Source organism: Macaca fascicularis, chromosome 3 (assembly GCF_037993035.2).
Source record: "Macaca fascicularis isolate 582-1 chromosome 3, T2T-MFA8v1.1".
In the NCBI taxonomy this organism is placed as follows: Eukaryota; Metazoa; Chordata; class Mammalia; order Primates; family Cercopithecidae; genus Macaca; species Macaca fascicularis.
In genome coordinates this window covers 60,324,643-60,338,774 of record NC_088377.1, presented here as the reverse complement: position 1 = coordinate 60,338,774, position 14,132 = coordinate 60,324,643, and the positions used below count along the sequence as shown (strand labels likewise).

The window sequence follows — 14,132 nt, the reverse complement described above, 5'->3', positions numbered from 1 at the left end:
AGACCATTCTGGCCCAGATGTGTCCTGGCTTGCAGTAGCACCTTCTGCTACCACACTGGGCTTCCCCTCTCCTCAGTGCCCAAAGGGAGGCACCTCACCCTGATCTCCCCGTAGGGTCCTATTATGCCTGCCAGTAAGGATAGGAGTTTGGTCTGGAGCACAGTAGTCTGGCTTCCCACAAGCCCAGTGCTCCAGGTGACCTCAGCTTGCCCCAGACCTTCCTGTAGGTTGGCACTAATTGGTTTGGCTGCCGCTCCGCTTATTAAGTAGTTGTTTTTATTACTAACAACCTCGGCAGGGTGGCCCAGGAGCCCGCTGGGGGAGGCGGTGCCCGGCTCCCGGCTGAAGGGCAGGCCGGCCCCAATTCTGACTGGCTGGCTCCAGTGATCAGGACCAGGGCCCCACGTGGTGCTTTGCTGGAGAGCTGGGCTTGGTGGGGCAGCTGTGGGGTAAGGGGCAGGACCAGCTCAAAAGACGGGGTGGGGGTGGAGGCTGCCTCTGCAGGGCAGAGTCCTTTGGCAGCCGGGGCTGTTGGGCATGGAGGGGTCAGCTCACAGCTCAGGGCCAGAGCACTGTAGAGGTCTCTGGGGTGCACCCAGGAACCAGGAGCTGAAGCATGTCCTATCCCCTGCCAGCCCTCCCTTAGTAACAGCTGGCATTTCTCAAGTCCTTCCTGAGCACCAGGCACCATGTTATATATGCAATTTGCAAATACGATCTGATTAAATGCTCACAACAAGGCTATCAGATAGGTACTATTATTATCTTTATCTTATTATTATTATCTTTTTTTTTTTTTTTTTTTTTTGAGATGGAGTCTCGCTCTGTCGCCCAGGCTGGAGTGCACTGGCGCGATCTCCGCTCACTGCAAGCTCCGCCTCCCGGGTTCCTGCCATTCTCCTGCCTCAACCTCCGGAGTAGCTGGGACTACAGGCGCCCGCCACCTTGCCCGGCTAATTTTTGTATTTTTAGTAAAAACGGGGTTTCACTGTGTTAGCCAGGATGGTCTCGATCTCCTGACCTCATGATCTGCCTGTCTTGGCCTCCCAAAGTGCTGGGATTACAGGCGTGAGCCACTGCGCCCGGCCCTTAGTATTATTTCTAAGAAGGAGTCTTGCTCTGTTGCCCAAGCTGGAGTGCAATGGCGCCATCTCTGCTCACCACAACCTCTACTTCCAGGGTTCAAGCGATTCTCCTGCTTCAGACTCCCAAGTGGCTGGGACTACAGCTGCCCACCACCGAGCCTGGCTAATTTTTGTATTTTTAGTACAAACGGGGTTTCACCATGTTGGCCAGGCTGATCTTGAACTCCTGACCTCAAGTGATTCACCTGCCTGAGCCTCCCAACCCTGAGGTTTAATAATAGGTGCCAGGCCAGGTAGTTAATAGAAGTCTGGGGTATTGCAGGGGGATAGAGGAGGATATATGTCCCCATTGGCCATTGTAGACTCCCTTCTACAAAAAGGACGTCAGTGAAGTGACATGCCCACCTCCACCCCACCCTCCTCCCAGTCCTGGGCACTAGGGCTGTGCCCCAGGTATTCTGTACCCCCTCCCCGATCCGTCCCATGCCCTGGTCTCTGCCCTCTTTCAAAACAGATGTGGCCAGCGCCTTGGCTCATGTCTGTAATCCCAGCACTTTGGGAAGCTGAGGCTGGAGGATGGCTTGAGACCAGGAGTTCAAGACCAGCCTAGGCAACATAGTGAGACCCTGTCTCTACCAATTTTTTAAATTTTTATTTATTTATTTATTTATTTTGAGACAGAGTCTTGCTCTGTCACCCAGGCTGGAGTGCAGTGGCACAATCTTGGCTCACTGCAAACTCCGCCTCTTGGGTTCAAGTGATTCTCCTGCCTCAGCCTCCTAAGTAGCTGGGACTACAGGCGAGCACCACCATGCCCAGCTCATTTTTGTATTTTTAGTAGAGACTCGATTTCACCATGTTGGCCAGGGTGGTCTTTATCTCCTGACCTCGTGATCCACCCACCTCAGCCTCCCAAAGTGCTGGGATTACAGGCGTGAGCCACCACTCCTGGCCCTACAATTTTTTTTTTTTTTTTTCTGTAACGGAGTCTCCCTCTGTCACCCAGGCAGGAATGCAGTGGCGCGATCTCTGCTCACTGCAAGCTCCGCCTCCCAGGTTCACAACATTCTCCTGCCTCAGCCTCCCGAGTAGCTGGGACTACAGGCGCCCACCACCACGCCCGGCTAATTTTTTGTATTTTTAGTAGAGACGGGTTTTCACCATGTTAGCCAGGATGGTCTCGGTCTCCTGACCTCATGATCCACCCGCCTCGGCCTCTCAAAGTGCTAGGATTACAGGCGTGAGCCACTGCCCCCGGCCCGACCCTACAAAATTTTTGAAAACTGTCTGGATGTGGTGGCGCATGCTTGTAGTCCCAACTACTGGGGAAGCTGAGGCGAGAGGACTGGTTGAGCCCAGGAGTTTGAGGCTGCAGTGAGCTATGATGGTGCCACTGCACTCCAAGCTGGGTAACAGAGTGAGACCCTGTGTCTAAAAAAGAATTTAAAGCTGGGTGCGGTGGCTCACACCTGTAATCCCAGCACTTTGGGAGGCCGAGGCAGGCAGATCACGAGGTCAGGAGATCAAGACCATCCTGGCTAACACAGTGAAACCTGGTCTCTGCTAAAAAAAAAAAACAAAAAAAACAAAAAATTAGCCAGGCGTGGTGGCGGCCGCCTGTAGTCCCAGCTACTTAGGAGGCTGAGGCAGGAGAATGGCGTGAACCTGGGAGGTGGGGCTTGCAGTGAGCCAAGATCCCGCCACTGTACCCCAGCCTGGGTGACAGAGTGAGACTCCATCTCAAAAAAAAAAAAAAAAAAGAATTAAAAAAATTTTTTTTAACAAACAAAACGGGCTGGGCACGGTGGCTCATGCCTATAATCCCAAGCACTTTGGGAGGCCAAGGTCAGGGGATCACCTGAGATCAGGAGTTCAAGACCAGTCTGACCAACATGGTGAAACCCTGTCTCTACTAAAAATACAAAACTCAGCCGGGTGTGGTGGCACATGCCTGTAATTCCAGCTAGTCGGGAGGCTGAGGCAGGAAAATTGGCTTGAACTCAGGAGGCAGAGGTTGCTGTGAGCCGAGATCATGCCACTGCACTCCAGCCTAGGTGACAGAGTGAGACTGTATCTCAAAAAAAAGAACAAAACATAGATGCCTACATACCATTCCTCTGCCCTTGGCTCCTAGGGAGTAAGGGGTCACCCAGTGACCTCCTAGAAGGCCAGTGACAATGGGGGGTGTCAGGGCGCTTTTCAGAGCCAAGGGAGTGGTAGGAATTGGAATCTTAGTCCAGCTCCAAGCTGTGAGGGAGAGAGTTGCAGAGCACTTAAGCTTGGTGGAGACCCTCAAGGCCTCTTTGCCTGTCCCTGCAGCAAAGGTTCAGGACACCAGAGCCAAGTCCAGAAGCCCTGGTGGAACAGGGGTGAAGAGCGTGGGTTCTGACTGGTGGAACAGGGGTGAAGAGCATGGGTTCTGCCTGGTGGAACAGGGGTGAAGAGTGTGGGTGGGTTCTGCCTGGTGGAACAGGGGTGAAGAGCATGGGTTCTGACTTCAGACTGCTGGGCTGCAGCCCTGGCTCTCCCACCCCAGGTGAGGGCAGGCTGCATGCCCCTCTGTGCCTCAGTTTCCCCCTCTTCATAGTGGAATTGTGTTGGTGCCTACCCCAGAGGGTTTTGTCAACAATTAGGATGGCACCTGACACCTTGGTCAGTGGCAGGAAAGGTTCCAGAAGCTCTGCTGTGGTCCCAGGGATGCCTCAGGCCCTGCCACCATCTCGTCAGAGTGGGGCCATGTGGTGAGAAAGAACCCCAACTTTAAGGCCACACGCAGTGGCTCATGCCTGTAATCCTAGCACTTTCAGAGGCCAAGGCGGGAGGATCACCTGAGGTCAGGAGTTCAAGACCAGCCTAGCCAACATGGTGAAACCCCATCTCTACTAATGATACAAAAATTAGCGGGGTGTGGTGGCATGTGCCTGTAATCCCAGCTACTCGGGAGTCTGAGGCAGGAGAATCTTTTGAACCTGGGAGGCAGAGCTTGCAGTGAGCCGAGATGGCGCCACTGCACTCCAGCCTGGCCGACAGAGTGAGAATCTGTCTCAAAAAAAAAAAAAAAAAAAAGAACCCAAACTTTTGGTGTTCAGCCACGTTCCCATGCTCACTCCCAGGGTGGTGACTCTGGGAAGGTCTCAGCCTCCTTCTCTGCCCAGTTAGAATGATCTGATGCCCCTGCTACCATCAGACTTGATAAGTTTCCTGAAGACTGCAAGAAGCGCTGTTCTGGAGGGTGGAGGAGAGACTAATTGTTCTTGCTCTCCTGGCCAGAGTGGGAAGCTTTGGGGTGGCCGGTTTGTGGGTGCAGTGGACCCCATCATGGAGAAGTTCAACGCGTCCATTGCCTACGACCGGCACCTTTGGGAGGTGGATGTTCAAGGCAGCAAAGCCTACAGCAGGGGCCTGGAGAAGGCAGGGCTCCTCACCAAGGCCGAGATGGACCAGATACTCCATGGCCTAGACAAGGTACTCGCCGTGGCCAAAGCCCCACCTAAGGCCCCTTCCCTGTGGCCCCAGGCTCCCACCAAATCCCTAAGCAAATAGTGCAGTGTTGCTCATCTGTGGTTTCACATTAAACTAATTATATACTCAAGTGCTGTTTAACTGTGTGCCTTGATGTCCACCTCTCTCCATCTTTTAATGATCCCTGTGACCCTCATGGCTCATGGGTAAAGGTGGGCCTGAGATGCCCCCTCCCAGGGTGCGCTTCCAGGACTCAGCTCCTGGATGGGGACAGTCAGTCATCACGGATAGGGTGGGACCAGGGCTGGGGCTCTCTTAGCTGCTGATGCCTGCTCACCTGACCCTTGGCATTGCTGCTACCCGCTATATATAGGTGGCTGAGGAGTGGGCCCAGGGCACCTTCAAACTCAGCCCCAATGATGAGGACATCCACACAGCCAACGAGCGCCGCCTGAAGGTATGACCCCTGGAGCCCCACCGCTTTCCTGGCCTCCCCTCCCCACCGCTTCTCCTGGCCTCCCCTCCCAGGGCCACTTTGAGCATTAGCACCATCATTCTGTTTACTTCGCCATTGGCAGACAGCAGGTGAGACCTTAGGACATGGGCCAGGCACCCTGGCTCATGTCTATAATCCTAACACTTTGGGAGGCTGAGGTGGGAGGATTGCTTTAGGCCAGGAGTTCCAGACCAGCCTGGGCAACATAACGAGGTCCCACAACTACAAAAATTAAAAAAAAAAAAAAAAAAGAACAACAGGCCTCAGCAGAAATGGCAAGAGATTTGGGCAGGACCTGGAGCCCTGGGGTACGGAGGTAGGTTAGCAGGGCTGATGAGGAACTGCCTGGGTTGACTCCTTGGGGGATACAGACCTTGGGTCTTCCTTCACCTCCAGGAGCTCATTGGTGAAACGGCAGGGAAGCTGCACACGGGACGGAGCCGGAATGACCAGGTGCTTCTAGCCCCTCCACCCCACTGCTCCATGTTGTCCCAAACTTGGGGAACCCAGGGGGCAGTTAGAGCTCTGCAACCGTCCTGGCTTCTCAGGGAAGCAACACGTCGGCCTCCCTGAGCACCACCTCCTCCTCGCACAGGTGGTCACGGACCTCAGGCTATGGATGCGGCAGACCTGCTCCACGCTCTCTGGCCTCCTCTGGGAACTCATCAGGACCATGGTGGATAGGGCAGAGGCGTGAGTCCTACAGGGACACCCAGGGGGCAGACAGAGGTGTGATGGCAGCCTGAACAGGAGACCTAGGGGGCAGGGGTGAACAGGGTGGGGGTGCCAGGCCCTGAAGGACAGGGGCATCCCAGAACTCCAGGATCGAGGCAGAATAGCTAGGAGTGGGCCATTTCCTGCAGGCCCCAATGCTCCCATGCCAGTCTAGCTCAGCAGGCAGGGAAGACTCACCCGTCGTGGGGCCGGGTGCAGTGGCTCATGCCTATAATCTCAGCACTTTGGGAGGCCAAGGTGGGTGGATCACCTGAGGTCAGGAGTTCGAGACCAGCCTGGCCAACATGGTGAAACTCTGTCTCTACTAAAAATACAAAAATTAGGCAAGCATGGTGGTGTGTGCCTGTAATCCCAGCTACTCGGGAGGCTGAGGCAGGAGAACTGCTTGAACCCGGGAGGCAGAGGTTGCAGTGAACCGAGATCGTGCCATTGCACTCCAGCCTGGGCTACAGAGTGAGACTCTGTCTCAAAGAAAAAAAAGAAAAAAAAAAGAAAACTCACCATTTGCAGAGTTGAGGGCAGGAAGCTAAGCCAAGCACAGCCAGAGTCACTCCCCACCCTGCCTGTCCCCTAGATCCCCCATCCCAAGCTTTGTGTCCCCAACCAGTCCATCTGGCAAAAGACAGAGCCAAAGGCTGCCTCCTGCTGGCCTCATTTCAGGCTTTGGCTTCTGAGACCTGGTGTCTTTGGGACTGGATTTGTTCCTTATAGACCTGGACGAAGAGCTGCTGAGGAGTCTCCATGTGTTGTCAGAGACCCCTTCTCTTCCTCAGCTCCCTGTGATGCTTGTTTCGCAGACTTGGGGGGAAACAAGGGCACAAGAATTGTCACTCAGCAGGTAGGGCAGGGCTGCTAGGAGGAACAGGGAGTGTCTGCTACTGAGTTCAAGGTTTCTTTAAATTTTTTTTTGTTTGTTTTTTTGAGACAGGGTTTTGCTCTGCCGCCTAGTCTGGGGTATAGTGGTGCGATCTTAGCTAACTGCAAACTCTGTCTCCTGGGTTCAAGTGATTGTAGTGCCTGAGCCTCCCAAGTAGCTGAGATTACAGGTGTGCACCACCATGTCCAGCTAATTTTTGTATTTTTTTCAGTAGAGATGGGTTTTGCCATGTTGGCCAGGCTGGTTTCGAACTCCTGAGCTCAGGTGATCCACCCACCTCGGCCTGCCAAAGTGCTAGGATTACAGCCATAAACACTGCACTCAGCTTAATTTTTAAATTGTCTTTAGAGATGAGATCCTGCTCTGTCACCTAGGCTGGAGTACAGTGGCTTGGTAATAGCTCACTGCAGCCTCAAACTCCTGGAATCAAATGATCCTCCCACCTCAGCTTTCTGAGTAGCTAGAACCACCGGTGTGCACCGCCTGTGAGATGGAGTCTCGCTCTGTCGCCCAGGCTGGAGTGCAGTGGCACAATCTCTACTCACTGCAATCTCTGCCTCCTGGGTTCACGCCATTCTCCTGCCTCAGCTTCCGGAGTAACTGGGACTACAGGTGCCCGCTACCACGCCCGGCTAATTTTTTGTATTTTTAGTAGAGACAGGCTTTCACCATGTTAGCCAGGATGGTCTCAATCTCCTGACCTCGTGATCCACCCACCTTGGACTCCCAAAGTGCTGGGATTACAGGCATGAGCCACCATGGCCAGCCGAGAATGTTTTAAACATTTTGTAGAAACGGGGTCTCTCTGTGTGGCTCAGGCTGGTCTCAAACTCCCAGCCTTAAGTGATCCTTCCTTCTTGGCCTCCCAAAGTGCTGGGATTAAAGGCTTGAGCCACCGTGCCTGGCCCTGAGTACAGAATTTATTTATGGGGTGATGAAAATGTTATAAAATTGGTTATGGTGATGGTTGTACAGTAAAGTGTAAATTTTAAATGAGTAAATTGTTTGTGAATGATAATCTCAGTAAAGCTGGTTTATTTAAAACAACAGGCCAGGTGCAATGGCTCATGCCTGTAATCCCAGCACTTTGGGAGGCTGAGGCGGGTGGATCACCTGAGGTCAGGAGTTTGAGACCAGCCTGGTCAACATGGTGAAACCCCATCTCTACTAAAAATACACAAAATTAGCCAGGTGTGATGGTAGGCACCTGTAATCCCAGCCACTTGGGAGGCAGGAGAATCTCTTGAACCTGGGAGGCAGAGGTTGCAGTGAGCTGAGATCATACCACTGCATTCCAGCCTGGGCAACAAAAGCAAAACTCTTTCTCAAAAACAACAACAACAACAACAAACAGGCCAGGTATGGTGGCTCACATTTGTAATCCCAGCCCTTTGGGAGGCCAAGGCAGGAGGATTGCCTGAACCCAGGAGTTTCAGACCACCCTGGGCAACATGGCAAGACCCCATCTCACAGAGTGAGATGGAGTCTCACTCTGTCGCCCAGGCTGGAGTGCAGTGGTGCAATCTCGGCTCACTGCAAGCTCCGCCTCCTAGGTTCACGCCATTCTCCTGCCTCGGCCTCCCGAGTAGCTGGGACTACAGGCGCCCGCCACCACACCCGGCTAATTTTTTGTAGTTTTAGTAGAGACAGGGTTTCACCGTGTTAGCCAGGATGGTCTCGATCTCCTGACCTCGTGATCCACCAGCCTCAGCCTCCCAAAGTGCTGGGATTACAGGCGTGAGCCACCGTGCTCGGCCACAAGACCCCATCTTTACAAAAAATTAAAAATTAGCCGGGCATGGTGGCATGTCCCTTTAGTCCCAGCTACTCAGGAGGCTGAGGCAGGAGGATCACTTGAGCCCAGGAGATAGAGGCAGCAGTGAGCTATGATCGTGCCACTGCACTCCAGCCTGGGCAAAAGAATGAGACCCTGTCTCTAAAAACAAAAACAAAACAAAACAACAAGAAAACAGGACCATCACTCACAGCACCTCTGCCTCTGCCCTGCCTACTTGAATGTGGTGCAGGGCATCTCACCTGCTCAGAGCAGCCCTTGAACGAGCCTCAGCTATTTCTAGGATCCTCAAAACCTCTCACGGCCAAGTCATACCCAACATGGGCCTCCTCCCCTGTTCTGGCCCCTGCTCGGAGATGCTGAGTTACAGAGGCTGGACTTTGGGTGTTTCTGGCAAAGCCTCACCCCAGGAGGCCCCACAGCTCAGGCCCAGTCCTTGGTTCACACGGCCCCACTTCCGGCCTTTTTCCCTTAGGACCGATTTGTCCCTGGGAGATCACCAGATCCCTCATTCAGGTGGAATGCTGCAGGGCGACACTTTTTCCAGGGGTGACAGGGTCCCAGTGTCACAGGCAGGCCTTGCACGAGCCTCCACCCGACCTCCTGCTCCTCCTCTCCCACAGGGAACGTGACGTCCTCTTCCCGGGGTACACCCATCTGCAGAGGGCCCAGCCCATCCGCTGGAGCCACTGGATTCTGAGGTGAGCCAGGTGAGGTGCAGGGGCCATACTAGAGGGGAAGACCCTGGCTGCCCTGACCCTCTTGCCCCTGGCTTCCCACAGCCACGCCGTGGCGCTGACCCGAGACTCTGAGCGGCTGCTGGAGGTGCGGAAGCGGATCAATGTCCTGCCCCTGGGGAGGTGGGTGAGGCTCCAGTGCCCCGAGGGCCTGGTGGGGGTGGCTGCTGTATAGCCTTAGGGATTGACAGAGCTGGGAAGGGCAGAGTGGGACAGAAAGCCGCCTTATCTGCTCAGCGGGGGACCCTGCATGGAGCCCCAGCTCTCGCTAAGGTGGGGACGACCAAGCCATTGAATGTGTCTGAGCAGAGCCAGAGCCCTCCAGCAAGGCTCCTGGCAAGCCCAGCCTGCTGCCCTCAGCCTGACATATGGGAACATGTGTCAGGAGACAAGTGTCCTGCACCCAGGGTGACTCGGTGCTTGGGGACAAGTGTTCTGTGGACACTTAGGGACAAGTATTCTGTACCCAAGGCGACTGGGCCAGGGAAGAGGCTGAGCACCAGGTGGTTGCCCTGGCAACCAGGACTTGGTTCTCTGTGTGTGCTTGCGTGCGTGTGTGTGTGTGTGTGTGTGTGTGTGTGTGTGTCAGGGTTGCCTGCCAGGAGCCCTGGTCACCATGAATCCCTGTCCCTGCAGTGGGGCCATTGCAGGCAATCCCCTAAGTGTGGACCGAGAGCTGCTTCGAGCAGGTGAGACGCCCTGCCCCTCCTCCCCAGGGAGAGGCACCCTCAGCACCCGCCAGGACCCGCAGACACACCTGAAACCAGAGGGCAGGGGCCTGTAGCTCCTGGTGGAACCTTCATTCATTGCCTACGGGCACTGAGTTCATCAAGTCTAGGGGTCACTCATGGCAGGGGTGCTTGGTACTGAGAGACTCAGGGCTCCTGCCTCCCTCCTGGGATTGTGCAAAAGATCCCTCCCCCAGCTGCCACCCCACCCTGATGAGGGGTGGGGGCTGGGCAACCTAGCTGGGGGAGAGGGGGCCACTTCCTGTCCTCCAGCCCAGCCCCGCTTCCTCTCACCCCCCAGAACTCAACTTTGGGGCCATCACTCTCAACAGCATGGATGCCACTAGTGAGCGGGACTTCGTGGGTAAGTCTTGGGGAGCCAGTCCCCTGCCCTGTGCCTCACTTTAGTCCCTCAGCCCAGCTTCTCTCCAGTCTCTTCCCACCCCTCTACGGACAGGCTGGTTGTGGTGATGGTTGTACACTGAAGTGTAAAGCTTAAATGGGTAAATTGGGTGGGGCACAGTGGTTCACGCCTGTAATCCCAGCACTGGCCAACATGGTGAAACCCCATCTCTACTAAGAATACAAAATTTAGCTGGGCATGTGGTGGCAGGTGCCTGTAATCCCAGCTACTCGGGAGGCTGAGGCCAGAGAATCGCTTGAACCCAGGAGGTGGAGGCTGCAGTGAGCTGAGATCGCGCCAGTGCACTCCAGCCTGGGCAACAAGAGCAAAACTCCAACTCAAAAAATAAAATAAAATAAAAATAAATAGGTCAGGCATGGTGGCTCACGCCTGTAATCCTAGCACTTTGGGAGGCCGAGGTAGGTGGATCACCTGAGGTCAGGAGTTCAAGACCAGCCTGGCCAACATGGGGACACCCCGTCTCTACTAAAAGCACAAAAATTAGCTGGGCATAGTGGTGCATGCCTGTAATCCCAGCTACTCGGGAGGCTGAGGAAGGAGATTCGCTTGAACCTGGGAGGTAGAGGTTGCAGTGAGCTGAGATTGCGCCACTGCACTCCAGCCTGCGCGATGGGAGCAAGACTCCATCTCAAAAAAATAAATAAATAAATGGATAAATTGTATGTGAGTAAAAACTCGGTAAAGCTGGTTTATTTAAAACAACAATAACAAAAAACAGACTAGGTGCAGTGGCTCACGTTTGTAATCCCAGCACTTTGGGAGGCCAAGGCAGGAGGATTGCTTGACCCCATGAGTTTCAGACCAGCCTGGGCGACATAGCACGACCCCATCTTTACAAAAAATGAAAATTTAGCCGGGTCCCCCCACCGCCTAACCTCCTCCCGACCCCTGTATGGTCAGGCTGGGTGGGGATGGGAGAGGCCTGGTGACTGGGAACCTTTTCTCCCTCCCAGCTGAGTTCCTGTTCTGGGCTTCGCTATGCATGACCCATCTCAGCAGGATGGCTGAGGACCTCATCCTCTACTGCACCAAGGAATTCAGCTTCGTGCAGCTCTCGGATGCCTACAGGTAAGCCCTGAACTGCCACCTCCGTCTGCCCCTGCCGGCCTCTGTATTCCCCACCCCCCGTGGGCGTGGCTTCCTTCCTCCCCGCCCCACCCCTCCGCCAGACCTGGCCGGTGAGCTGCTGGACCAGCCAAGGATCCAGCCCTTTCAGCGCCAGCACCTCTGTCCCCAGCACGGGAAGCAGCCTGATGCCCCAGAAGAAAAACCCCGACAGTTTGGAGCTGATCCGGAGCAAGGCTGGGCGTGTGTTTGGGCGGGTGAGCAAGGTTGGGGGTGGGGGGGTGGGGAAGGGCGGAGCCTCTGGGCTGATGGTGGGTGGCCAGGGGGCAGGATCCCGGGTCCAGCCCCTGTGCCTCCCTCTTCCCGCAGTGTGCCGGGCTCCTGATGACCCTCAAGGGACTTCCCAGCACCTACAACAAAGACTTACAGGTGCGAGGCCAGGGGAGGCCTGCCTACTACGTGCCAGTTCTCAGGGCTCTGGCACACCCAGGCAGGGCCTCACCCGGGGATTGCCACACATCCTCCCATCCTGTGCACACAGCCTCATCCATGGCTGCCCTTGGACTCTCTACCCTTCCTTTGTTGGGGTACTGAGTGTTCTTCCCATGAAAGGCAGTGGGGATGCCTCAGTTGGGGGAGTGGGACTGTGGGGACCCTGGGTGCAAGGGGGCTGCTAGGCCCTCACCTCCTGCCATGTGCCTCCCAGGAAGACAAGGAAGCTGTGTTTGAAGTGTCAGACACTATGAGTGCCGTGCTGCAGGTGGCCACTGGCGTCATCTCTACGCTGCAGGCAAGATGTCACCCACCTGCCTCTCCTCCCTAGGTCCCAGGCACTGGGGTGGGCATGCAGGGAGGGTGGCCTTGGGAGGAGGCGAGGTGGGGCTGGAGGACCTGGGGCAGGGAAGGAGAGGTGTGCTCGCTCCTGCTCCTGGGGAACAGGGAAAGGACAGAAACTGCTGCCTTGCAGTGGAAGTAGATGAGACTCAGGGGGCCTTGGGTCTATCAACTGGCCAGACCAGAACTCTTTTTAAAAAAAGAAAATCTGGCCGGGCGCGGTGGCTCAAGCCTGTAATCCCAGCACTTTGGGAGGCCGAGACGGGCGGATCACAAGGTCAGGAGATCGAGACCATCCTGGCTAACACGGTGAAACCCCGTCTCTACTAAAAAATACAAAAACTAGCCGGGCGAGGTGGCGGACGCCTGTAGTCCCAGCTACTCGGGAGGCTGAGGCAGGAGAATGGCGTGAACCCGGGAGGCGGAGCTTGCAGTGAGCTGAGATCCGGCCACTGCACTCCAGTCTGGGCGACAAAGCGAGACTCTGTCTCAACAAAAAAAAAAAAAAAAAAAAGAAAATCTATACAAAAGGCCAGGTGCAGTGGCTCATGCCTGGAATCTCACACTTTGGGAGGCCGAGGCAGATGGAGCACTTGAGGTCGGGGGTTTGAGACCAGCCTGGCCAACATGGCATAACCATGTTCTCTACTAAAAATGCAAAAATTAGCCAGACATGATGGCTCACATCTGTAATCCCAGCTACTCAGGAGGCTGAGGCAGGAGAATCACTTGAACCCATGAGATGGAAGTTGTAGTGAGCCAAAATCATGCCACTGCACTCCAGCCTGGACTACAGAGTAAAACTCCATCTACAAATATATAAATTCAATTAAATATCTAAAAAAACCTTTTTTTAGAGACAGGGTCGCTCTCTGTCACCCAGGCTGGAGTGCAGTGGTGCGGTCGTAGCTCACTGCAGTCTCAAACTCCTGGGCTCAAGTGATCCTCCCACCTCAGTCTCTAGAGTAACTGGGACTACAAACATGCGCCACCATGCCTGGCTAATTTTTTTATTTTTTGTAGAGACAGGGTCTCCCCATGTTTCCCAGGCTGGTCTCAAACTCCCGGCCCCAAGCCATTCTCCCACCTTGGTCTCCCAAAGTGCTGGGATTATAGGCATGAGCCACTTTCCTGGCTGATTTCTTTTAAAACCAATTATTATGGGAAATTTATGTATATAACAGCTAGAGAATGCATAATGAACCCTATGTACTGACACCCAGCTTCAATAATAATCAACTTATAGACATCCTGGCTCCGGCAGTCTTTACCTACAGCTCTCCCCCACTCCTTTACCCCCTTATTTTGAAGCAAATTCCCATAATCACATCATTTCATTCCTAGATAGTTCAGGATGTGTCTTGAAATGGGTCTTTCTTGGCTGGGCGCAGAGCCTCATGCCTGTAATCCCATCAATTTGTGAGACTAAGGTGGGCAGATCACTTGAGGTCAGCAGTTCGAGACCAGCCTGGCCAACATGGCAAAACCCCGTCTTTACTAAAAATATAAAAATTAGCTGGGTGTGGTGGTACACACCTGTAATTCCAGCTACTCGGGAGGCTGAGACAGGAGAATTGCTTGAACCTGGGAGATGGAGATTGTAGTGAGCAGAGATCGCACCACTGCACCCCAGCCTGTGTGACAGCAAGACTCCATCTCAAAAAATAATAATAATAAATAAATAAAAAACAGTGTTTTTGGAAGCTAGTCCCCCAACTAGCAGCACCAGCATCACCTCAGAACTCCTGAGAAATGCAATGTGAGGTCCCACTCCAGATGGCTGAATCAGAGACTCTGGGGGTGGTCCCCAGCAATTTGTATTTTTTTCTTAGTAAATTCCCCAGTGGCTAGGCCTGGTAGCTCATGCCTGTAACAATCCCAGCACTTTGAGAGG

General features: G+C 54.3%; 1 protein-coding gene across 13 annotated transcripts in view; it reads left to right on the top strand.

Moving 5' to 3' along the window:
• Positions 1-14,132, top strand: part of ASL (argininosuccinate lyase) — a 60,082-nt gene that overhangs the window by 2,040 nt on the left and 43,910 nt on the right. For 4 of the 13 annotated variants that reach the window (XR_010585570.2, XR_010585569.2, XM_045387961.3 and 1 more), the window contains exons 3-14: positions 4,356-4,550; positions 4,921-5,004; positions 5,440-5,496; positions 5,639-5,736; positions 9,074-9,151; positions 9,233-9,310; positions 9,824-9,876; positions 10,217-10,279; positions 11,293-11,407; positions 11,577-11,661; positions 11,774-11,833; positions 12,111-12,194. Coding sequence is in view for 11 of the 13 variants with exons in the window: in XM_045387961.3 (XP_045243896.1) it covers positions 4,356-4,550; positions 4,921-5,004; positions 5,440-5,496; positions 5,639-5,736; positions 9,074-9,151; positions 9,233-9,310; positions 9,824-9,876; positions 10,217-10,279; positions 11,293-11,407; positions 11,577-11,661; positions 11,774-11,833; positions 12,111-12,194 (1,050 nt within the window). In the remaining 2 variants the exon portion in view is untranslated. Of the gene's footprint in view, positions 1-4,355; positions 4,551-4,920; positions 5,005-5,439; positions 5,497-5,638; positions 5,773-9,073; positions 9,152-9,232; positions 9,311-9,823; positions 9,877-10,216; positions 10,280-11,292; positions 11,408-11,576; positions 11,662-11,773; positions 11,834-12,110; positions 12,195-14,132 lie in introns of all 13 variants that reach the window. The other 9 variants (XM_074034870.1, XM_074034871.1, XM_074034869.1 and 6 more) reach the window with 9 other exon arrangements.